This window comes from Phascolarctos cinereus, unplaced genomic scaffold (genome assembly GCF_003287225.1).
Source record: "Phascolarctos cinereus isolate Bilbo 61053 unplaced genomic scaffold, phaCin_HiC Scaffold_726;HRSCAF=1367, whole genome shotgun sequence".
In the NCBI taxonomy this organism is placed as follows: Eukaryota; Metazoa; Chordata; class Mammalia; order Diprotodontia; family Phascolarctidae; genus Phascolarctos; species Phascolarctos cinereus.
The window spans coordinates 284,208,793-284,231,509 of record NW_027556098.1 but is presented as its reverse complement, the minus strand read 5'-3'; the positions used below and the strand labels follow the sequence as shown (position 1 = coordinate 284,231,509).

Below are 22,717 nucleotides of genomic sequence, written 5' to 3'. Positions count from 1 at the left end.
GTCACAGAATGAAATTAGATTAGTTTGCAGGATTTTATTCCTTACAAACGCATTCTGGTCATTATCTAATTGTTCCATTCTCTTCAAGGTATTTGAAAATTTATTTTGCATTCATTCCTGTATTTCTTCCAAGCAGAGTTTGCTATGATTCCTAAGGTCATCCTATTTAATTCTGATGTATGCAATATATTACCTCTTCTCAAATTATCTGGCACTGTCCCAATTTTCCCTGAATTCTAAGGTATTAGATTTCCTAGGCCTCAAATGAAGGGTACATTTTCCACTCCCTTATCCCATGCCTACCAAAAAAATATTATGACATCAGTGAGCCAGAGGAGCTTACATGATTGAATCCAGACTTCAAAGAAATAGGCCAGATTTAAAGACAGCCACAACCATGGCAGCTTGCTTACATCGGAGGCAGGAGGAAGATCAAAGAAGGGACTGGAAGATTATGGAAGACAGAGACGAGACAAATGTGCCAAATTACCATCCTGCTACTGTTTTCTCCATCAAAGACAACAGTTTTCCAATTAGAAAATATAGGATAAAAGTGGTTAACAAGGAACTGAAATTAAAAGATAAGTGATGCACCTAGCTAGGCCAAGTGTGTTCAGGTTACTATGTCTCAAGGTAATGAGTGTGCTACTGCTGGTAGACAAGGGCCACAAAACTGAAGATGGCAATCTTTGCCTAATTTTCACCAAAAAAAAAGGCTGGACACTTCAAGCTATAGACCAGTGAATTTGACATCAATTCCTGGTAAGGTTTTAAAACAGATCATTAAATGGTCAGTTTATGAGTAATGAGAAAGGGAGGATATTACCAAAAAGAGCTAGCTTATGTATTCATTAAGAACAAATCAGGTCAGATAAATCTAGTCTCCTTTTTTTGGATAGAGTCACAAGTGCAGTAGATTAAGGGAATAGCACAATAGGCTTCCAAAACAATTGTACAAAAATCTCTCATGATGTCTTTGTGAACCTAGAGATACGTGGATGGGATCAGTTTCATAGATCAGAAACAGTGAGCCAACTGGACCCAAAACATATCAATTAACGGATTGATGTCCATCTGTAGGTAGGTCTCTAGAAGTACTTTAGAATTCAGCTCTTGGTCCACTCAGTTTGAATATTTTTATCAATGACTTGGATGAAGGCATGGATGTCATGCTTATAAAAGTTGTGGATTCGTGAAACTAAGAGGAATAGTTTAGAAGTTCATCAGTCTTAAAGTTGGAAGATAATACAATAGCTAACAGTATCTAGATCAAAAAAAGATCTCAACAGTGGTCTAAATTTCAAAAGTTACAATGAAACTTAATAGGCATAAATCTGAAGTCCTATACTTGGGTTCAGGTACCGAGGTGATACAGTGGTACAGTGTCCTGGAGCATCTGGCATGGAGACAGGAAGACTCATCTTTCTGAGTTCAAATCTGGCCTTAGACCCTTACTAGCTGTGTGACCCTGGGCAAGTCATTTAACCCTCTTTGCCTCAGTTTTCCAACCTATAAAAGGGGCTGGAGAAGAAAATGTCAAACTGCTCTAGTATCTTTTCCAAGAAAAATCCAAATGGGGTCACAGTGAGTTGGACATAACTGAAACAACTCAACAACAACAAAAAATTTAGCTTCAGAATATCAACTAGATAAGTAGAGGATGAAGTACATGGCTAGGAAGCAAGTTATCAGAAAAGGTCAAGGGGCCTTAAAAGACTGCAAGCTCAAGGTGCATCAACACTGGGATGCAGTTATTTAACAGATATGAGACTCTTTCCAAATACAATGAAGCTGGATCCTCTGAGAAACTGACTGGTCTTCCAAGGAACACTGTGGACTCGTGGGTACTATCTGATCAGAGACCATCCAGTGAAGGTCAGTCAAAAACATATTATTATAAGTCTGAAGGAGGAAGAAATTAGTAGTTGTTGGTAACTCCCGGAGCTACAGTATATGGAAGTAGCTTTTATAAAGAGAATCTTTCCAGGGTTTATATCCAATCCCTGCAAGATCCAATCCTTACACTTGTCAAACCAAATGACTACTACCCATGTTTGGTGATTCATGTGGCAAAAATGATACTGTCAGAAGGAATCTATAAAGTATTTCTAAAGACTATTAAGTCCTAGGCAAGAAACTAAAGACCTTAGGGTTACATTTGGTATATCTGTCACAGCTGCTGGTCCAAGATTGGGGGATATAGAAGAGAATGACAGATCTGATTGAGAAGGTGGTTCCCGAGAACAGAAGTTAGGCTTCTATGCCATCTCTTTAAAACACAGTAACGACAGGCATTTGATCAATGACTGCACCTAACAAGAGTTGGTAAGAGTGTATTTGCCTAAAGGAAAAAATATTTTAAACCAAAATGAAAGGGCAGAAAATGAAAACTGGCTACATTTCCACCATGCTAGGTGACCTAGAGAGCAGATACAACTGTAGAAAGTTGAACAGCAATAGAGATGCCAGAAATTTGTAGAAGACAAAATCTGCAAAAGGAGTAAACAATATAAAAGTCATAGCCAAGGATGTCTAAAACACAAATGCAACCAAGATGAACCAGATCCTAAGGAAAGGAATCAAATTTGACTCCACAGGTATTACTGAGATTTGGTGGGATAAGAATCACTAATCAATCAACAAATATTTATTAAACACCTGCTCTGTACTGTTCTAGGCACTAGTGATACAGATACAAAGAATAAAACAATTCCTCCTCACAAGGAGCTTTTAGTTTAAAGGGGAGGTGATATAATTGTATATTAAGAAAAGATGCTAGGAGGGACAGGGTCAAAAGAGAGAATAGAATAAATGGGAGGGCAGGATAGGATTAAGGGAAATAGAGTTCGTTTTTCACAACATGTCTACTAAGGAAGTGGTTTGCATAACTGCACATGTACCACCTATATTGAGTTGCTTGCCTTTTCAATGAGGGTGGGTGGGGGGGAGGAAGGGAGAAAATTTGGAACTCAAAGTTTTAAAAACACGTTTTTTAAAAAAATGTTTTCACATGCAACTGGGAAATAAGAAATACAGGAAATGGGGTACAGAAGTCTATCCTGCTCTACAGGAAAATAGAAGGAAAAGGGGATAAGAGAAGGGAGGGGGGAGAGATAGAAGAGAAGGCAGACCAGGGGAAGGGGTATTCAGAATGCATGCCATCTTGGGGTGGGGGGAGGTGTGAAATTTGGAACTCAAAAACTTGTGGAAGTGAATATTGAAAACTAAAAATAAATAAATTTATATTAAAAAAATAAAATAAAATAAAATAAAGATTCTTATATTGGGTCAGCCATTCTAGAAAGCAATTTGGAATTATACCCCCCAAATTACTAAACTCTGCAAAAATATTTGTAGAAGCAATTTTTAGATTGGAAAAAATATGGGGATGCCTATCACTTGAAAAAATTGTGACATATGAATGCAATAGAATACCATTGTATTGTAGGAAATAACAAAGGAGAGTTTCAGAGAAACCTGAAAAGATTTACAGGAACTGATGATGCAAAGTGAACAGGACAATTTAAGTGATAACAACATTGTAAAGAGAGTAACTTTGAAAGACTTAAGAATTCTGATCAATGCTATGATCAATTACATTTTGAGAGGACTGATGATGAAGTATCCTAACCACTTTGTAACAGAGAAGTGATGGAACTCCAAGGTGCAGAATACGATATACATTTTCAGAAATGATCAATATGGAATTTGTTCTGCTTGACTGTATATTTGTTAAAAGGGTATTAGAGGGAGATAGAAAGAGAATATTTTTGTATGTTGAAAAAATATAATTTAATTTTTAAAAAGAAGTCACATTCATATGAGAATAATGGGGGGGCATAATAGAGAGCATTTAGGTAAAAAAAAAATTGGAAACAGAAATAAGAATAATATTGTCATTGGAATTAACCAAGATAGAAATAAGAAATGAATGAGGAATTTGAGAAACAGATCATAAGCCTGGTATAAAAGAGTACTGGCATAAAAGAATATTGACAGGGATGTTAATTATCCAGACATCTTCTGGAGCACTTTCTCTGCCAAAAGCAGAGCAACCAATAAACTTCTTAACTTGCCTTACTGGCAATCCATCCTTCAAAAGGTAAGGAAGGGGTTAGATTTGGATCTAGATCAAATCCTCAGCAACAAAGAGGGAGTGGTTAACGACGGGAACCTTGGGGAGAAGTGAGCACTGCATCTTAGACTTTGTAACACAGAGGGAGAAGAAAGTCAGGAGTAGTCTGACATGCACCCTAGGTTTGTGGAGAACAGGTTTCAAAAGGTTCTAATAGGTAGAATTGCATGGGTTCTATAGAAATCAACTTAGGAGGGATGGAAAACTCTCAATGTGATCTAAGGATGTAAAGATAAAACAATACAGACGAAAGGGGGGAAGGAATTGTAAAAAACAAAAACCACCAGTATGAATGCATAGAGAATTCATCATGTAAATTAAAATTTTTAAAGGAATGTATAAAAGATGGAAGCAAGACAAATAATGAAATATGGAGACAAAAGCACAGCAAGGCCCTGTAAGAACAGCATCAAGAGTTCAAAAACTCAAAACAAGTTGAGGCTGGTAAGGAAAAGTAAGAGCAACAAAGAGAATTTTTCAAATTATTTTGGGAAAGAAAAAAAAGAGAATCAAAGAAGGGATAGGACTGCAGCTTCCAGTGGACAGGACAATAAAATAGAACAATCAACTCATTTTGCTTTGATTCTCTGTGCCAAGGAAAAGGCTTTTTAGACTGGAAAGGAAAGAACAAAAGTGTCTAAAAGAAAATTGATACTTTGAACCAAGATAAATAAAGAGATACTAGGAAGACCTAGCTTCCATGGATAAGTCTGTATCACCAAGCCAAGAAGAACTATATCCTCAGGTACTGAAGGAACTGATGGACGTGATTGCTAAGCCATTCTCCACAAACTCAGAAAAATCATGAATAACAAGAGAGAAAACAGAAAGAAAATTCCCCAATAGTTGTAGTGATGGTGGTGGTGGTGGTGGTGGTGGTGGTGGTAGGAGAAAGAGTAGGGCAGTAGTGGCAGTAGTGGTGGTGGTGGTGGTGGTGGTGTAGTAGTAGTAGTAGTAGTGGTGGTGGTGGTGGTGGTGTGGCGGCGGTGGCAGTAGTAGTAGTGGTGGTGGTGGTGGCGGTGGTGGCGGCGGCGGCAGTAGGAGGAGGAGGAGGAAGAGGAAAGAAGAGGAAAAATGAAATCTGCAAACTTTGTATAGTAAGCTTGGCTCCAATTCCTGGCAAAATGCGAAGAATGTATCATTATGGAAATAGTAAGTAAATATCTAGAAAAGGAAGCTGTGATCATAAAGAGCCTATAGGTAAAACTAATTTCATTTCCATTTGGAAAATATTTGTAACTTTAGCATGAGATACACTTCATCTAGATTCAGTAAAGTCCCTTATATGTAAAAGTCAGAGATTTAGAAGCTTAGACAGGTTTATAATACTAGTAATTAGCACTTGACCTCGCCGGTATCATAGAAGGATCACTTGAAGGAGATGAAGAATGCACCTAACTATACAAAACTCTAGACTATAGTTATTCTAGGAAGAAATAAAACTCCAAAATACAGTTATTCTAGAAAGAAAAGAACTCAGAGGAGTCATGATAGTTGTATTTTGATATTTAAAGGATTATCAGATGGAAGAGGGACTGGACTTCCTTTAGTTTTCCCTGAAGGGCACAGCTAAACCAATGAGTAAAAGTTTCCAGAAATCAGATTTCAACTTAAAAAAAGGGAGGAGGGGATTAATAATTAAAGCTAATTTTTAAGAAGTATGGGCTGTCTGGTGAGCTCCCCATCATTGGAGATTGCAAGACTACTTTGGGGGCATGTTACAACAAAGGAGTCATGCTTTCGATAAGGGTTGTACTAAATAACCTTTAAAATTGCTTTTCACCTCTGCAGTTCTGTGATCTAACCTTTACAATTTACAGATGAAGAAACTGAAGCCCAAAGAAAGTTCTCCTAAAAAGAGAGCTGGGCTGGAAAATTTCTTTCCAGTACTTTGCAGCCCTATAAATTCCTGTAAATTCCCTTCCCAGGCTCTCCCAAATCAACAGTGCTGACTCATAGGAAGCCTGGTTTCTAGAAGAAAAGTAGGTAGCATTTTGAGTGAGTCAGAATTCAGCATCAAGTTAGGAAGAGAAAAGCACCTACGTTTTAGTGGTAACAAGCCCAGGCCATGACAGGCAAACCTCTCCGAGTCGGCTAACAAGCAGGTGTGCACTCAAATAATCATTCACCAAACAATTATTAAGCACCTACTTTGTAGCATTACTGGGGGGAGGAGAGAAGGAGGAAAGGAGACAGAAGGGGTGGGAGGAGGGAGGGAGAGAGGGAAAGAGAGGAAGAGAAACAGAGACAGGGACAGAGAGAGAGAGAATGCAAAGAGAAAGGTAGTATGTCTTCATGGATTGAAAACTGGACTTGGAAATAGTAAGACCTGGCTTTGAATTTCACATCTGAGACATACAAACTTTTACCATAGATGGACAAATTCACTTAATCATTCTAAATCTCACTTTTCCCTTCAGTAAAATGAAGATTATGATATCTGTAGTATATCTACCTCACAGGATTGTTGTACATTTCAAATAAGATAGTACAAGGTTCTTTGCAAATCTTAAAGCACTACATAAATGAATTATTACTTTTCTTATTAAAAATCAGAGGTAGCATGGCATAGTAGAAAAAGGCCCTGGCCTCAGAGTTAGGAAGGCCTGGATTCTAGTGCAGCCTCCGGCACTTAGCGGCTGGATGGCATCTGGCGAGGCATTTTACCTCGTGCTGCTCTAGGCAACTCTCTTAGACTGTATGTCACACAGAGCATTGGTGCCTGCATTACTGGACAGAGCTTCTTCATCCAGAGAGTTTTATCTATGGAATCATAAGACTAGAATCTCTGAGTGAATAAACTGAGCCCTGCAGAGAAAAGGAATCAAAGATGGGCTCTGGATTGTGGAAGATCCAAGCAAATTAATCACCTCCCCTTGCAGGCCCAGGAACTACATAGTGAGAGGTTTCATAGCAGGAAAGAAACCTGGAGACCAAAATATTCAACTCTCTTGTTCTGTAAATGAGAAACTGAAGCCCAGATGGTGGAAGGCACTCATCCAATTAGTCAATGGCAGAGTGGGATCCGAACCCAGGATATCAGATTGATTATACAATTTACCTCTCTGGACTTCAGTTTCCTCATCTGTAGAGTGATAATATTTACAGTTTCTTTCAGCTTTAAATTCTAATCACGCACAAGTGCAGAGGGCAGAACTAGGAGCAGTTGGTAGAAGCTGCAAAGAAGCACATTTAGGTTCAAAATAATAATTCCTAATAATCAGAGCCATCCCCTGGTGGATGCGCTGATTCAGAAAGAAGTGAGTTTTGGGGCAGCTAGGTGGTGCAGTGAACAGAGCACTGGCCCTGGAGTCAAATCCGGCCTCAGACCAAACACTTGACACTTACTAGCTGTGTGACTCTGGGCAAGTCATTTAACCCCAACTGCCTAAAAATTTTTTTAAAAGAAGTGACTTCTAACCATTGGAGGACCCTGAAGCAAGGTATATGGACTACCCTCCCTTCTACCATGTTTTAGAGGGGGATTACTCTTCAGTTCCTGGTTGGCCGAGATGGCCTCTGAAGTCCCTTCCAATTTTGAAATTCTATTATTCTGTGACATGCCCAAGGTCACAAAGCAAGCTAGAGTCTAGGTTCCAGGTTTCCTGGCTTCCAGTGCAAAGCTCTTTGTACTATATTGCACAAATGAAATGAGTCTAAGATAGGCACTCAAATATTGTTAGCAGGCTAGAGAGGAGAGTGGACAAAAGCACTAAAGCTTGGATTCAAAATCCAGGTGTCCTGATTCCCACACTTCTATTAAACCCCACTGCCTCAGGATTCCATTCAAAATATTAACGTAACATTTTGCAGCTCTAAAATGTGCCTCCCTAGATACTGTCTAGCCTGATGGCCACTTTTCAGCTTTCACTGTGTCTGAATAATATAAGGTCCTAGTTCCAGATGGACCAATACATAAAATGCTGGATATGAATCAGAGGGTATTGTTGTTGTTCAGTCTTTTCAGTTGTGTCCAACTCTCTGTAACCCCATTTGCAGTTTCCTTGGCAAAGATATTAGAGTGGTTTGCCATTTCCTTCTCCAGCTCACCCTATAGATGAGAAACTAAGGCAAACAGGGCTAAGTGATTGCCCAGAGTCACACAGCTAATAAGTGTCTGAGACTGGATTTGAACTCATGAAGACGAGTCTTCTTGACTCCAGGCTCAGCACTCTATCCACTGCACCACCTAGCTGCCCTGGCTTAAATCTAGACCTTGACACTTATTAGTAGTGTCATAACCTCCTCAGGCCCCAGTGTCCTCATTGAAGAGGTTGGCTAAATGATCTCAAAGGTTCTTTTCAGTTCTAAAAATCTATGGTCTTATGATCACAAGGTGATATATCAGTCATCCTGTTTACTTGCAATTTGGTTAACAAATCTAAAACTTTACCTGATATAAGCCCCAATACTCATTCCAAAAAAGGTCCCATGTAACCCTCCCATGTACAGAGCTTTGTGGAAAGTAGACAGTAATGGGGTCTTACAAAAGTATGGGGCCCAGTCATCCCAAAAGATGAAGGCCATTGGGGTTCCTCAGCTGGGACACACTTCTGGGAAGGGTTCAAGGATTTTGCAACAAACCAGATGCCAAATAACTGGGTCCACCTTGGCATAGACCCCAAATCACAAATCAGACATGGAAGCAATCCAATTTCTCAGGGGTTCCTAACAGACAGGAAATGGTCAGGGGTCAGAGTGAAATGTGTTGATGGCTATTCCACACGAGGGCAAGACAATACAATATAAATTTCACCTCAACTCAAATTGGACTCCAAATGAGAAGTGAAGGACCAAAATGAAATTTATAGGACATTACACTACTAGGCACATACCCATGGAAGTCAATGACCAGAAGGTCTCATATTCTTTTTTTTTTTTAGGCAATTGGGGTTAAGTGACTTGCCCAGGGTCACACAGCTAATAAGTGTCAAGTGTTTGGTCTGAGGCCGGATTTGAACTCAGGTCCTCCTGACTTCAGGGCCGGTGCTCTATCCACTGCGCCACCTAGCTGCCCCCAGAAGGTCTCATATTCATGAAAATATTTATAGCAGTACTTTTTGTAGTAGGAAAGAACTGGAAGCAAAGTAGAAGCCCTTCCATTGGGAAATGGCTGCACAAAAGAACGTGATGGAATATTACTGTGCTTGTAAGTAATGATCATAATAAATACAGAGAAACAAGGGAAGACTTATGTGAATTTGAGCCAAGCTGAAGTAAACAGAACCAGGGAGACAATACATATAATGACTACAATAATGGAAATGGAAATAACAACAAAACAATCAAAACTGAATGCCGTGGAATTATAATAACCAAGCTTGGACCTTAAAAGAAGACACCTGTGAAGGCACCTCTCCACCTTCTTTGCCAACACAGGACATGATGGGTACAGAACACTGACTACGATATCAGATTTCTTTGATGTTTTGGTTAGTTTTTCTAAATTCTTCCCTCTGATAAAGGAAGGCTCTCTGGAAGGGGGAAGAGAAGGGATATATTGGGAAATGAAGATGACATAAAACAAAATATATCAATAAAATTCATTTTAAGAAAAAGAAAATCACGGGACATTAAACTCATGGCTTATGCTACCATGTCAAACTTCCAGAGGAGGGACAAGGGTCTATGTGGTCTATTGAAAAGTGAGGCCTGCCATCTACAGCACAACTGTGCTTGCTTTGAGAAAAATGAGGCTAGCTTCCCTCTCCAACAGCAGGAAACAGATGGGAGCCAGATCACATCTGCCTCAAGCTGCCAAAGAGAAAAAAAAAAGTTACATGGAATTATATTTCTCGACTGAGAGTCCTTAAATTCACTGAATGTTTCTGCCAAACCACAGACCATTTTCTAAGTCTAACTTCCCTCCCCATGCAAATAGTTAAATACACATCAGGTGTCCTCAAGACCATACATCATTCAAAGGCAGCCCTCCTATAGAGGATGTTACTCAATGAGTCATATCTCCCCAAAACAATAACAAGTGTCTCACAACAAGAGCTTAAAGTGGGCAATGAACAATGAACTGGAATGACTTCCCCAGGGCTCCAGCCTGACAACACCCACCTGCCATTTTGGGGGAAAAGAAAGTGGAATCTGGATGCTAAAGGAGGAAATATGAGGGGAAAGGAAATTAAAAGGACAAAAATGGAGGAGGGGCAGAAGGGTATAAAAGATGTTCTAGAATTTTCCACATTATTAAAATGCTGCTAAAGCTGGAAGGAAATTTAAAGCTCATTTAGCCCAACCCCCTCACTCTGTAAGTGAGGAAACTGAAGCCCAGAGCAGTTATGCCTTGACCAAAGTTACAGAGCTAGTTAATGACAAAACCAGAACCAGGTCCCAGGTTTCCTAATTCTCCGTTCAGTGCTCCTTTCCATCTTAGTCAACGCCTCCATTCACTAGTCACATATTCATAGTGAAGTGGCCCCTTAAAAAAGTAGCCTTCTTTTCCTCTCCTTCCTTTCTTCCCCCAAACACTGCTCTGCATCTGGGCTCGTTGAATGACTGATCTTTTCTGAATCTATGACAATATGTGCTATATAAATCAAGTGCCCAACTGCACCAAGACATGCAGTCAGTTGAAAAACAACAGAAGTCTCCAGTAACAAAGATTAACAAGCATTTTTGATCACCCACTATGTGCCCAGTGCAGAAGATATGAAGGAAGACAAGTGTGAAAACAGCCCTGCTTTCAAGGAGCTTTCATTCTATGGGGGAGACAACATGTATTCATAGAGGAATATGCAAAATCAGTACCAGGAGAATCAAGAAAGATCTCTTGAAGAAAATGGCCTTGAGCTGAGTCTAGAAGGAGGCTCAGAATTCAAATAGATGGAAGATGGGAGGCAATATATTATTTGAAGGAAAGCAGATGCAAAAGCATCAAGATTAGTGACAGTGTCCTTTTTAAGGGACAAAGAGAGAAAGCCAGTTCGACTGGACTTTAAAATATGTGAAGGGCGGTATTGTGTTGTGAGGGTGGAAAGGTAAGATGGAAACATTTTAAAGAAAAACAACTTTGAAAGACTTAAGAACTCTGATCAATGCAATAACTAACCACAATTCCAGAGGACCAATGATGAAACATTGTTACCCACCTCCTGACAGAGATGATGGACTCAAGATGCAGAATAAGACATGTTTTGGGACATGATCAATAAGGGAATTTGTTTTGCATGAGTATGTATATTTGTTACTAGATTTAGTTTTCCTTCCCTCCCCCCCCCCCGTTAGGAAGAAGAAGAAGGGAAGAGGGAGAAGAATAGGATTCTCCCACCTGTAAAAAAGGTGGGGGGAGCAAAGAAAAAAAACCATAAAAGGAAGGAAAACCAGAAAGAATTATAGACAAGCAGGATAGCTTTGACAGTTATACTTTATATACTTAAAAAATAAAAGCAACCCCTAAGTAATGGAGATTTTCAGTTTCATACACATTCTTTCTCATTTTATGATGTATATGGAAATACTCGTTTATTTTGTGTTTAAATGCAAAGTAAAAATAAAATAAAATTTTTAAAGTAAATAAGTTGAAGCCAGGCTGTGAAGGGGTTAAAATGCCAAACAGATCTTTTTGATCCTAGTGGTAATAAAGAGCCATTGGAGTTTACTGATTAAGGAAATAAGAAAAATCCTTCCCCAAGACACCAAAGTGAAGGCCATATTTTATTCCACCAAAGTAGGCCAGCACACCAATGACAGAATCTCCTGATCTCCATTGGAGGAGTGAATGCCCAGGATCAGTTCCAGTGAATCAATCCAGTCAATCAAACACCGAGCACTTGTTAAGGGCCTCCTGTGGGAGGTGCTGGGGAAACAAAGCCAAAGAATAAAAACATCCTTACCTCAAAGAGCTTATATTCCAATGAAGAAGACAACAAGTATGCAAAGAGGTTTATATAGAATAAATATAATTTGAAATAGTTCAAGATAAGGTCACTTGAGAGGTAGGACACTAGCAGTTGGAGAACTCAAGAAAACCTTCGTGGAGAAGGTGAGGAAATCACAAATCCATGAGCTATTGAATAGTCCAGATGGGGGGGGGAATGTATATTTTTTTAAAATGCAATTCCTGAATCTGAAAGGATTTGAAAGGTCCTAAACCCTCATTCTACCTAGGGTTCTCAAAGGTTAAGACAGGTCCTAACCAGCTAGAAAATGGACTCCGTCTATCTTTTGAAGGCCAGCCTCACAAAGTTCCAAGAGGTTCATCACCATGGGGGTCATATATTTTTTAGTTTCAACAGCTCACAAAGACTAGAGTGCTCTAACTCTCAGATGGAAAAGGTGCCTCCACTAATGAAAACATAGATCCAAGAAGGGATATCCCAAATATGAGGGATTTTTTAAAAAGCTATGGTTAAACTCCAAAATTGGAGTTCTGTGATTGTTCATTTTCAAAAAATGGGGGGGGGGTCATTATACATAAAAAGAGGGAAGAAATCTAAGATCACAGATTGAGCTATATGGGACCCTAGAGACCATCCCATCAAGTACAACTCTTCCTTGTAAAGAGGAGGAAACTGAAGCAACAAATAATCAGAGTCATACAATTAGTAACTGTTTGAGGCAAAATATGAACCCAGTTCTGACTACAAGTCCAGTGCCCTATCTGCTTCTGCCTACTCCTACAAGGGATGCATTTCCCAGTTCCTTCTCTCTTGCATACACAAAAAAGAAAGAATGAAAAAGTAGAAAATCTGAGATGCTCTGAATGTACTATCCAGAGAGAATCTTAAATTAATATGCACTAATATTATACCAGGTACTTCTCAGGCAAACTGAAGCCAGAGTCACCTCCTTCCCTTGTTTACAAAGGTGAAGGACTATGACTGTGAACTGTCACATATACTATCAGACTCAGTTAATGTTTTAGTTAGTTTTGCTAGGATTTGGTCCCAGTTTTTCTGATTCTGTGTCCAGCATTCCTTTCTCCACATTATATTGCCAGCTTCAATATACCTTTCAGGGATTCATAACTACCTAATGCATTCTGGGCCATCAAAATGGCCAATAATATTTTTTTTAAAAAAAAAGAGAGACCCAGAACCACCATGAACCTAAAGGGAGGATGAGATGAGAAAGCAAACAAAAAACCACCACCGTAAACTGTTGAAATCCTCTGTTTTAAATCACAGAAAGAAATATGCATTTGAGTTTGAAAGTAATAAAATAATATACATAAAGCATACTGCAAACCTTAATGTGCTATATAAATGTCAGTTGTTATTCCGAACCAGTCTTTGTAGATAGGTTTAAGAAAATACCAGTTTAGAAAAATCATTCTAGTTTACAGATTTTTTCACTAGCTTTCTTTGTGCTTATGCAGTTAAGGTCAATTATCACCACTAGTCCAGAAAAGCGCAGTACTACTATTTATAGAATGTACTTTCCAAGTCCATTAATACTGTTATCTGCCCTGAGCCTAATTTCTTTCAGTTTGTTCTGATTTCCCTCACGCCCTTAGGTCCTAGATGCTTCACAGTTGGGGCAGAGATCACAAAGAATGAGACCAAGGATATGAAGCCTTTGGTTTAATTGGCCAAGGGCAGATATTCTCTAAGTCGAATGCCTTCCCCTACAAAATCACTCACATTTTTGCATTCACAGGCTTTTCTTAACTACAGCATTTTCAAATCTCATTTAAACTGAAAATCCTCCATTAACTTTCATGAAAAGATGTATTTTAAATGATGTTTGATCTTCACATGTCCTATGGAACATTAGTATTCTGCTCCAAGTGCAATATAGAATCTTAAATACCAAGACTTCTTTGAACCACAAAAAAAAAGGAGTGATGGATATAGGGAGTAAATCCATGCTTTTCATAATGAATTTCTAATGAACTTTACTATACAAAAACAAAAACACATATTCAAAATTCAGATTGCAAGCAGAACACTGACTTGTTTTATCCAAAACCTGCAAACCAATTCTGATAATTTTCGTTGTTCAAGTTACTGATCTACTACCTTGTTCCTACAGAATAAACCAGTGATGAATTGCACCTCCCTTCTATTTGGAAAGAGGTGGACTTGGGGATGTATAATGCTGCTTACATTCTCAGACAATCACTGAGTCAGTTGTTTGTGGTCTGTTTTCCTTTGATCCCATAGGAACCTTGGGGTGGGGGACAATATCTGGAAACAACTGATAGAAAAACAAAAGGCACCAAAAAGCATTTTAAAACATAAATAAATATATGCTCTTCATCTGGATCTTTAAGAATTTTGAGCATTGATCATTTGCCATTAATAATAATAACTATTGCTCACATTTGTAAAGGGGTTTCCATAGATCACTCATTTCATATCCACAACGACCCTGTGAAGGAAGTAGCAAAAGTATTATTATCCCTATTCTAAAGTTGGACAAACAAACATGGCCCCAAAAGATTAATGCTTTGCCTAAAGTCATAAAACTAGTAAGTTAAAGAGGCAAGACTCCAAATTTATTGTTCTCAGGGCAGGACATGAAAAGCTGCCATAAGTATATTCAAATGATATTCATGTACATATAACATGCTTGCTTACCATACATAACATGCTTGCTTACCATACATTAAGGACAGTTATGGACATTCTCAAAACCTTCCATTAAAGATGTCTTAGCGTTACACAAGCCCTAAATAGGAATTGTGTACAAGTGGTGCTTCAGAGGATTATGAGGCAACTACAAATGTATGTGAAGGTGAGGACTACCCTCAATGTATGCATATGGGGCAATACCCCAAATATCCCCAATACACTTAGAACACTCATTGCTCATACACTTAGAGTAGTACTAAGTGCCCTTTTTTTTCCTCCTTGGATCTCAGAAACTTATCCTCATTAATCTAGATAAACAGAGGTAACAAGGGCAGGAGACTGGTAAGGAAGCTGCCCAAAATCTTTGCTCATTTGGCAAGGTTCCACAGGCCAAAATTTGGAGAAGTAGGAACCAGCTGATTATTCAACATTTATCAAGCATTCATTTGCTACCTTCTGGAGAATTGCTGGAGCATAGCTATTAATATCACTTTAATCTAGTTTCATTCATAAATGTTTACTGTGGCTAAAGAGTGAGCAGTTTGTTAACATATTGCTTCCATGGGTGGCCCAAACCACTCACAGTTACCTTGTTTAATACATATGTGCCTGGCACATAGTAAATTTTTAATAAATGTTTTAATCTATCTGACTTCCTATCTATCTATCTATCTGGTACTTCCGAGCTTTTTCCTAGAAACTCCAGGAAGTTTACAGTCGTGATACAAACTTACTTTCCATTAGTGAGGTAAACAACAGTTATAAGTATTCTATCTGAAGACTACTGCAACAGAAACAAAAACAAAAGACAAAGTAGTCTGTCCAAAGTCATAAAAAGTTTGGAGCTGGAAGAGACCTTAGGAATAACGTAGTCCAGTCCATCCATTTTCCAGATGAGGAAACTAAAGGCTAAAAGGTATATTATTTGCCCAAAGTCACACACGCAGTAATTAGTAGAGGTTTAATTCAAACCCAAGTCCTCAGACTCAAAAGCCAAAGCTCTTCAAAGAAGTTAGGTGGTACAGTGAATAGAGTGCTGGGCCTGGAGTCAGGAAGGCCAGGGTTAAAATCTGACCCCAGATACTTACCAGCTGTGTGACAATGGGCAAGTCACTCAACCCTGTTTGCCTCAGTTTCCCCAACTGTAAAATAGGGATAATAATAATAATACCCTCCTCCCAAGGTTGTTATGAGGATCAAATGAGACAATGTTTATAAAATCCTTAGCACACTGACAGGGCACATAGTAGGCACTATATAAATGCTAGCTATATTTCATTCTCTTTCCAAAGCAGAACTCTACTACTTACTAGTTATGTGACCTTGGGCAAATACATAAACATAAAAGTAAGTGAGCCACTCATGTAGTAGGAACAGGATAATAGAGAAGCAGCTTGAGTGTTGCTCTGGCATACACACTAGTTAGCAAGTCCCAGAGGCAGGCCTCCAGCACACTGAGTAGATTCTCTACATATGATTTATAGAAAGACAGGGACCAGAATAGCACAGAAGGAGCAGTATGAGGGGAGGGGGAGGGGAGAGGTTTGACTAGATGACCTCTAAGGCCCCTTCTAACCCTATGTTTCTGTGATTCCTTTCTTTTGGCCTCAGTTTCCTTAAAATGAGGGAGCAAAACTAAATGATCTCTGACACACTTTCAGGTTCCAGCTACTAAGGAGTAGTAGAACCAGAACCAAAGTCCTTGGACTTTGATGTTCTCCGAATTTTCTAAAGTGTGCCGTGGATGGGGTAAGGGAGGGGGCAGGTAGAGGAGGAAGTGAAATCTTGGTAGAAAAAAAATGGGAAGGAGGCCCAAGTATAGTTCGGATCTCAGAAAAAGGTTTTTAGGCAAGTAGGGTATGGCAAATTCTGTCGGGGGTGGGGGAGAAGGGGAGAGAGAGAGAGAGAGAGAGAGAGGGAGAGGGAGAGGGAGAGGGAGAGGGAGAGGGAGAGAGAGAATCACGAAGAATCTACTCATACTGGCTCGGGTACTACAGGCATAAGCACTCTTCCTAATTTATCCAGCTACACTGTTTCATTATCAAGCTCAACTTAGTTACAGACACTTTATTTAAAGGGGGGGGGAGAATGCCAGAAGAGAAAATCAGGCAGCAGAAAGTGAGGGCATTAACCCATCTCTAATGGTATCCCAACTGCCCGCTGGCTGTCAGAGAGGGATGTGCTCTTCCCTGCCCTGTTACAAATGTCATATTCCAAGAAAAGCCAGTTCCACTTAGAAAGTGAAATTGTTCCCCTACACATCATACTACTTCCCCGCCCGCCCCCCCCCACCGGATTATTTTAAAGCTATTAAGATGCTGGGGCAGGGCTTTATCTAACTGTCGGGTTTCTGGATCCCAAAATATATTGGGAGAACAAAGAAGGCAGTCCAGCTCGGGCGATCTCCGCCTTGGGGTCCAGGGCACGTCCCCTCCAGTCCTGGGCGGCGTCGCCCGACACATCCCGGCGGAGCGAACGGGCGCAGTTCCGTGTTCCTCCCAAACAAGAAGGGTCCTGCGCGCCGGGGCTCTTTGCCCCTCGGGCTGGGTGGAGTTGGGGTGGCTGTGCGTGTGTGTGAGTGAGTGTGTGTGTGTGTGTGTGTGTGTGTGTGTGCGTGTGCGCGTGTAAGTGCCTTTGTCCTTCGCAACGGGCACCCCCCTCCCGGACATCCCCTCTGCGCTTCTCTCTCCGCCAACGTCCCCTCCACTCTCCCCTCACCCCAACTCCCCCCCTCCACCCTATTCCTCTCCAAAAGCAGTTTTCCTCGAAAACTCTACTCGGCCCCAGCGATCCCTGCCTCAACTACATACACTGCCCCCCAAAAAACTACAACCATATGGCAGTACCTCCCTGGGAAAGGCAGGCTCCCCTCCCTCCTAGCCCTCCTCGGAGAGCGCTCGGTGCCCGCCTTCGTCCCGGGGGCGGATCGCAAGAACCGCCGCCGCGCACCAGTTCAGTCGCGACACTTTTTGTTTCCAAAAGCAGGGAGCGCGGATTTGGAGAGGGGGCAGCTTTAGGCGGACGTCCCCCTCCTCCGGTAAGGGTGGGGGACCACAGGCACTTCCCCTTTTTCTCCCCACCGTGCTCTCCCTTTTCTTTTAAAAACTCCAGTGCCAGGGAGCGACAAGTTGTGGTCAGGGTCGCGGCTCCAATCCCTCCCCAGCTCTGTTGCCTAACCAGCGGTCAAGCTCAGTCCCTGCTCCGCGGGCCCAGGCCAGACTGGAGGGCCGAAACCCACACACCCCCAGCTCCAAATCAGCCCCAGGAGAGCAAGGGAAGGAAGCGGAGGGCGGGCTGAACTAGCCTGGCCGGGTGGTGTGATCGGCGGGCAGCGAGGCAGGCACGGAGTCGCCTCCTCTCTCCACCCGCAGCCCAAGCCCAGAGAGAGCTGGGGACGCTCTTTACCTCTCACTCCACCAGGCTCGGGAGTTCCCAGGAGAAACTTTGCCATCCACATGAGGCCACCATGGCTAGTTCAGTTCCCGGGGCTGGGGAAAGCAGCGGCGGCCGCTGGGCATCATGCTGGACATGATGTGTGCGAGACTGGGAGAGACGCGGCGCGGAGAGCGGGGATAGCCGACCCAACAATCAGCCCCATTCACACTGGAATGAGAGGAATGTCAGGCCTTTACCTACTGCCCAAATCATAGCAACCTCTGCTGGGTCCTAGTGGTGCACCATGTACTCGCCGCCGCTTCAGTCCCCAGCGGCCCCGGCCGAGTAACAGGGGGAGGGGGCAGGCGCTGGAATCCGTCTGTGTAACCCTACACTTTCAAACCCACCCCTACCACCTCAAGCACGGCTGCTGGGCCCTAATGCCCGCCTGGTCAAAAAAAAAAACCTTTCACCTCCCTCCCGCATCTTGGAGACTTGACCCATGAACTTGACTGACAATCGAATTCCTCTATCCCTAGTCCATACTAGGTGCTGGGGAGGTGCCCACGTCGGGAGAGCTTTCCTTTGGTGCCTCTCGGTAAGAAGCTGGCCTCGATTATTTTATTTAGAGCCCTTGCTTAATTATGGACCCTGGATTTTCTCTTTTCCTACCTTCTCCGTTCCCTCCCCGATCCTTCCAACTCACCCGAGCCAAGTCGAAGCAAAGGAACAGAAATGGAGATCCAGATTTGTCCCTAGGGTCCAGGTGGGGTTCTGCCTCGGGTTTTGTTTTGGACAAAACAAAAAATCCTTCCAGGTTAAAAGGTTGGGGCGTTTGATGCTCTAAATTCTATTGTATTTTCGTCTTTGTATTCTCCCTCACACTCCCCTCCTCCCTGGTCACACGTGGTTAGACTTCAAGCATCGACGTGCCGTCTTGCCAGCAAGAGAGCTAAAATACTCCTGGGATGCTTAGATGGTAGGCATAGATGCAATACAAAGTGCCTATGAGCCACCAAGAAACTCTTGGCCTGAGAAGAGGCAAAGCAAATGACTCGAGAAAAAGCTTCTGATTCAATTTGGGATTCTTTGAAAGGACTGGCAAATTATCACCCTTTCCCCAAAGATTTAAAGGTGGCAGTTGGTGGGGGGGAGGGGACAGGTTGAAAGCACCACTCCAGTACCTAAGCATTCCTGCACCCAAGAAGACTCTCCAGATACTTGGAGGAAAGTGTTGGCTACAAGGATGACTCAGAGCTACAGCAAACAGGAAAGGAGGAAAGGTAGGAAACATCTTCTCTTTCCCATCTGTTCTTTTCCTTCCCCAATGCCATAACACTAGTCCAGGCCCACTTCTTCTTATGCCAGGATTAATGCAGTTCTGTCCTAATTGGTCTTTTTTTTTTTCACTAGCTTTTCCTCTTCCCATTCCCAAAAGCCAGGGGACATTGGCCTCAAGTTAATCATCCTACAACACAACTTTCATCATATTACTCCTTGCCACTTCAGTGTACCACAATCACAGAATAAAATCCAAACTCTGTGATTTGTTCATTCATTCATTCATTCATTCATTCATTCATTCATACTTTCCTTCATTTAACAAGTATTCACTGAATATCTTTAAGAGAATACTCTGTTTGTGAGGCAATGTGTGGGATGGAGGGGCTGGCCTTAGAGGACAGGAAGACCCATATCCAAATCTTGCCCCTGATCCATACTAACTGTTTGCCCCTCTTAATCGCTTAATGTCTCAGTCAATGCCCTACCCAACTCTTGGATCTGCCTTAATGTAATGAGTTTCCATTGTAGTCATTTTCTACAATGATTAAATTGAATAGGTAGGCCCAGACCCTTCCCTCAAAAAAAAATTGCTCAATACTTATGGTCCAAGAAAAATCTCATTCTCTCTCATAACATACCCCATGTTCAATCTGTTGCCAAGGCCTGTCAAATTTTGCTTTTGTAGTGTCTCTTGAGGATATTTGACTCTCTCTGACACTGCCACCAGCCTGATACAGGCCTTTATCATTTCACTCCTGGACTACTGCAATAACTTTGCTGCCACAAGTCCATTCCAGTCCATCCTTGAATCAGCTGTCAAAGTAATCTTCCGAAAAGCAGGTGTAACCATATCACTCTCCTACTCCATAAACTCCAATGGCTCCCTGTCTCCTACAGAAGAAAAATAAAATAAAATCCTTTTTTGCAGATCAAAGCCCTTCCAAGTCTGGTGTCCTAAATTTTCAATCTTCTTACACCTTACTCCCTCTGCATCTTTGCTATTTTGTTTGGTTAGTTTGCTTTTTATGTTTTATTTTAGGATCAGATCTGTGATGTCATTGGTAGGGAGCATTAATCTAGAAACACTGTTCCTTGAATAAGACAATCATCTTTCCAGCTGTCTCCTATGCCTGGACAGAAACCCCAACCCTAAATGCCTTCTCCCAGCTCATCTTCACCTCCTGCCTTCCCTGCCTTCCTTCAAGTCCCAGCTAAAATCTCACCTTTTAATTCCTAATCCCTCTTAATTCCAGTGCCTTCCCTCTGTTGAATATTTCCCATTTATCCTGTATATAACTTGTTTGTACATAGCTGTTTGCATGTTATTTCCCCCATTTGACTGTGAGCTCCTTGAGGGCAGAGACCATCTTTTGACTTTCTTTGTTTCCCCTGTACTTAGCATAATGCCTAACAGGTGGTAGGTAGGTAAACACTTAAGAACTGTTTATGGCAGTTTCCCCACCCATGATTTATGGACTGATTGAAGAAAGGATAGTGAGGGAAATAGAAAAAAAAAATTAAAATATGATTCCTCCCCTCCAGAAGATTACCTGTGCAAAAACTTCTAGTTGAAGAGATGAGATACAGACACACTGAAACAGTTAAGTGGCAACAGCATATATTAAGTGCCAAAGTAAGTGTTAAGGAGTTTCTAGATGAAAGACTGAAGGAGAGGAATAGCAGGAAAGTAGGAAGTGGCATTTGAGTTGAGCCCTGAAGGATGAATAAGATTTGAAAAAGCAGCAGGGAGCATACAGGCACAAGCATATAAGTATACACATGCCCAAAACGTAGGAGTCCAAAATCAGCATGGCTTGATATGTTTGGGAAAAGGTACCTGGAGTGGAGCAGTTGTGTTAGGAAGTAGTATAAGGTAGATTTGCACAGATAAAAATAATGGGCTCATAGAATTGGAGGATGTAGGGAGGGAAGGGACCTTAGTGACCATCGAATTCAATCCCTTCATTTTACAGATGGGGAAACTGTGGCCCAGATGCAAAGTGAAGTTACATGGAAAATTAGCTAGCTGAGCTAGGACAAAAACTCCTTATCCCTATAAAGTGGCACTCTGTCACTGCTTAATTGATTAATATTTTAATTAATTGATAAATAATTATTTAATTAATAAATAAGCCAAACTCAGATTAACAACTCTGTTCATTATTGTATTGTTTCTCAAAGGCATTGCTATATCAACCTATATTTTCTGCCTTATGTGAGGCTGAAGCTATAAAGTACATTATATCCAGAGTGTACTTTTGTTCCCCTTGTTTCCTTTGCCTGGCAAATCCTCTCTCCATTCCCTTTTTCACCTGTTAAAGTCCTAAAGATACTTTAAAACCCAGCTCATATTTGACCTTCTTCATGAAGCTTTCCCAGCCCAAGCTTTCTCTGGCCAGTCCAGCCCTCGTTGCCCTGAATGTCCAGCCACTGAGAATCTGTCTCCCCAGAAAAGAGCACTTAGATTTTGTTTTATATCTAGTGCCTTTGTTTCATGTGTTAGATATGTCTTCTCAACTAGACTTTAAATTCTTGGAAGGAAGAGATCATTCATGTCTTATACCTCTGAATCCCTCTACTGTCTGGTATAGCAGTAAGCACATACCAACACACCTTTAGGAAATAACTGATTGGATAATTGTTTCTAGAAGCTTATTAAAATGCAAACCTTGGGGATTACCCTGGTAAGATGGCTGGCTAAGAGCTTGCTTATGTAGTGGGGTCTGTTCTATTTGCATACTCCATCAGCAGAAGGACAGGGTGAGACACCACAGATGTTGTCTCTCCATGTGGAGAATGCTACAGAATTGCTTTCCAGGAGAATCATGATGACATGTAAATGTAGTGCCTTGGAGAGACTAAAGCATGCATGGACATTCTGTAACTGGTTTTGATTGGCAAGAACCTTTTTCTGCTGGCTGCCTAGCCAGAACTGTCAGTGTGTTATAAAAGGCCTGAGTCAGCTCCAGACATTTCTTCATCCTACTGTCTGCACGCTGGAGGTGTGACTGCCATTAGGAGAGAGACTGAAAGGAAAGAGGCTTTGGGGTCTTCCTTTTTTGACGCCATCAGCCCTTTAAGAAATGGGTCCTCCATGGCCTTCTCATTCATTCTTTTCTATTCTAGGTACAGGGAATGGAAACTCTAAATTTGGGAGAACAAGCCACAGGAATACAGGAGTCATAATCAAGTTTTACAGTATTGGTGCCCCAAGGAACAAAGACTTGTCTTCAGGAGTGAACTTCAGGACTCACCAAGCAGTATAACTAGACATGAACTTGGTAGGACCAATGCTAGGTAGGCATAAGCTAAGTTTTGAGCCTAAACCCCACTCCAGATTGAAGTAGTATAGGGGAAAATATTTGGACATTTGTTGTTGCTATATCTTTGGAGTAAA

General features: G+C 41.3%; 1 protein-coding gene across 4 annotated transcripts in view; it reads right to left on the bottom strand.

Moving 5' to 3' along the window:
• The window catches only part of AMOTL1 (angiomotin like 1), a 229,816-nt gene that overhangs the window by 147,149 nt on the left and 59,950 nt on the right, over positions 1–22,717 (bottom strand). For 2 of the 4 annotated variants that reach the window (XM_021000599.2, XM_021000602.2), the window contains exon 1: positions 18,067–18,287. The exons of 1 other annotated variant lie outside the window; for it this stretch is intronic. In XM_021000599.2, coding sequence (XP_020856258.1) covers positions 18,067–18,118 — 52 coding nt within the window. In that variant the 5' untranslated portion in view covers positions 18,119–18,287. One more of the 4 variants, XM_021000601.2, reaches the window with a different exon arrangement.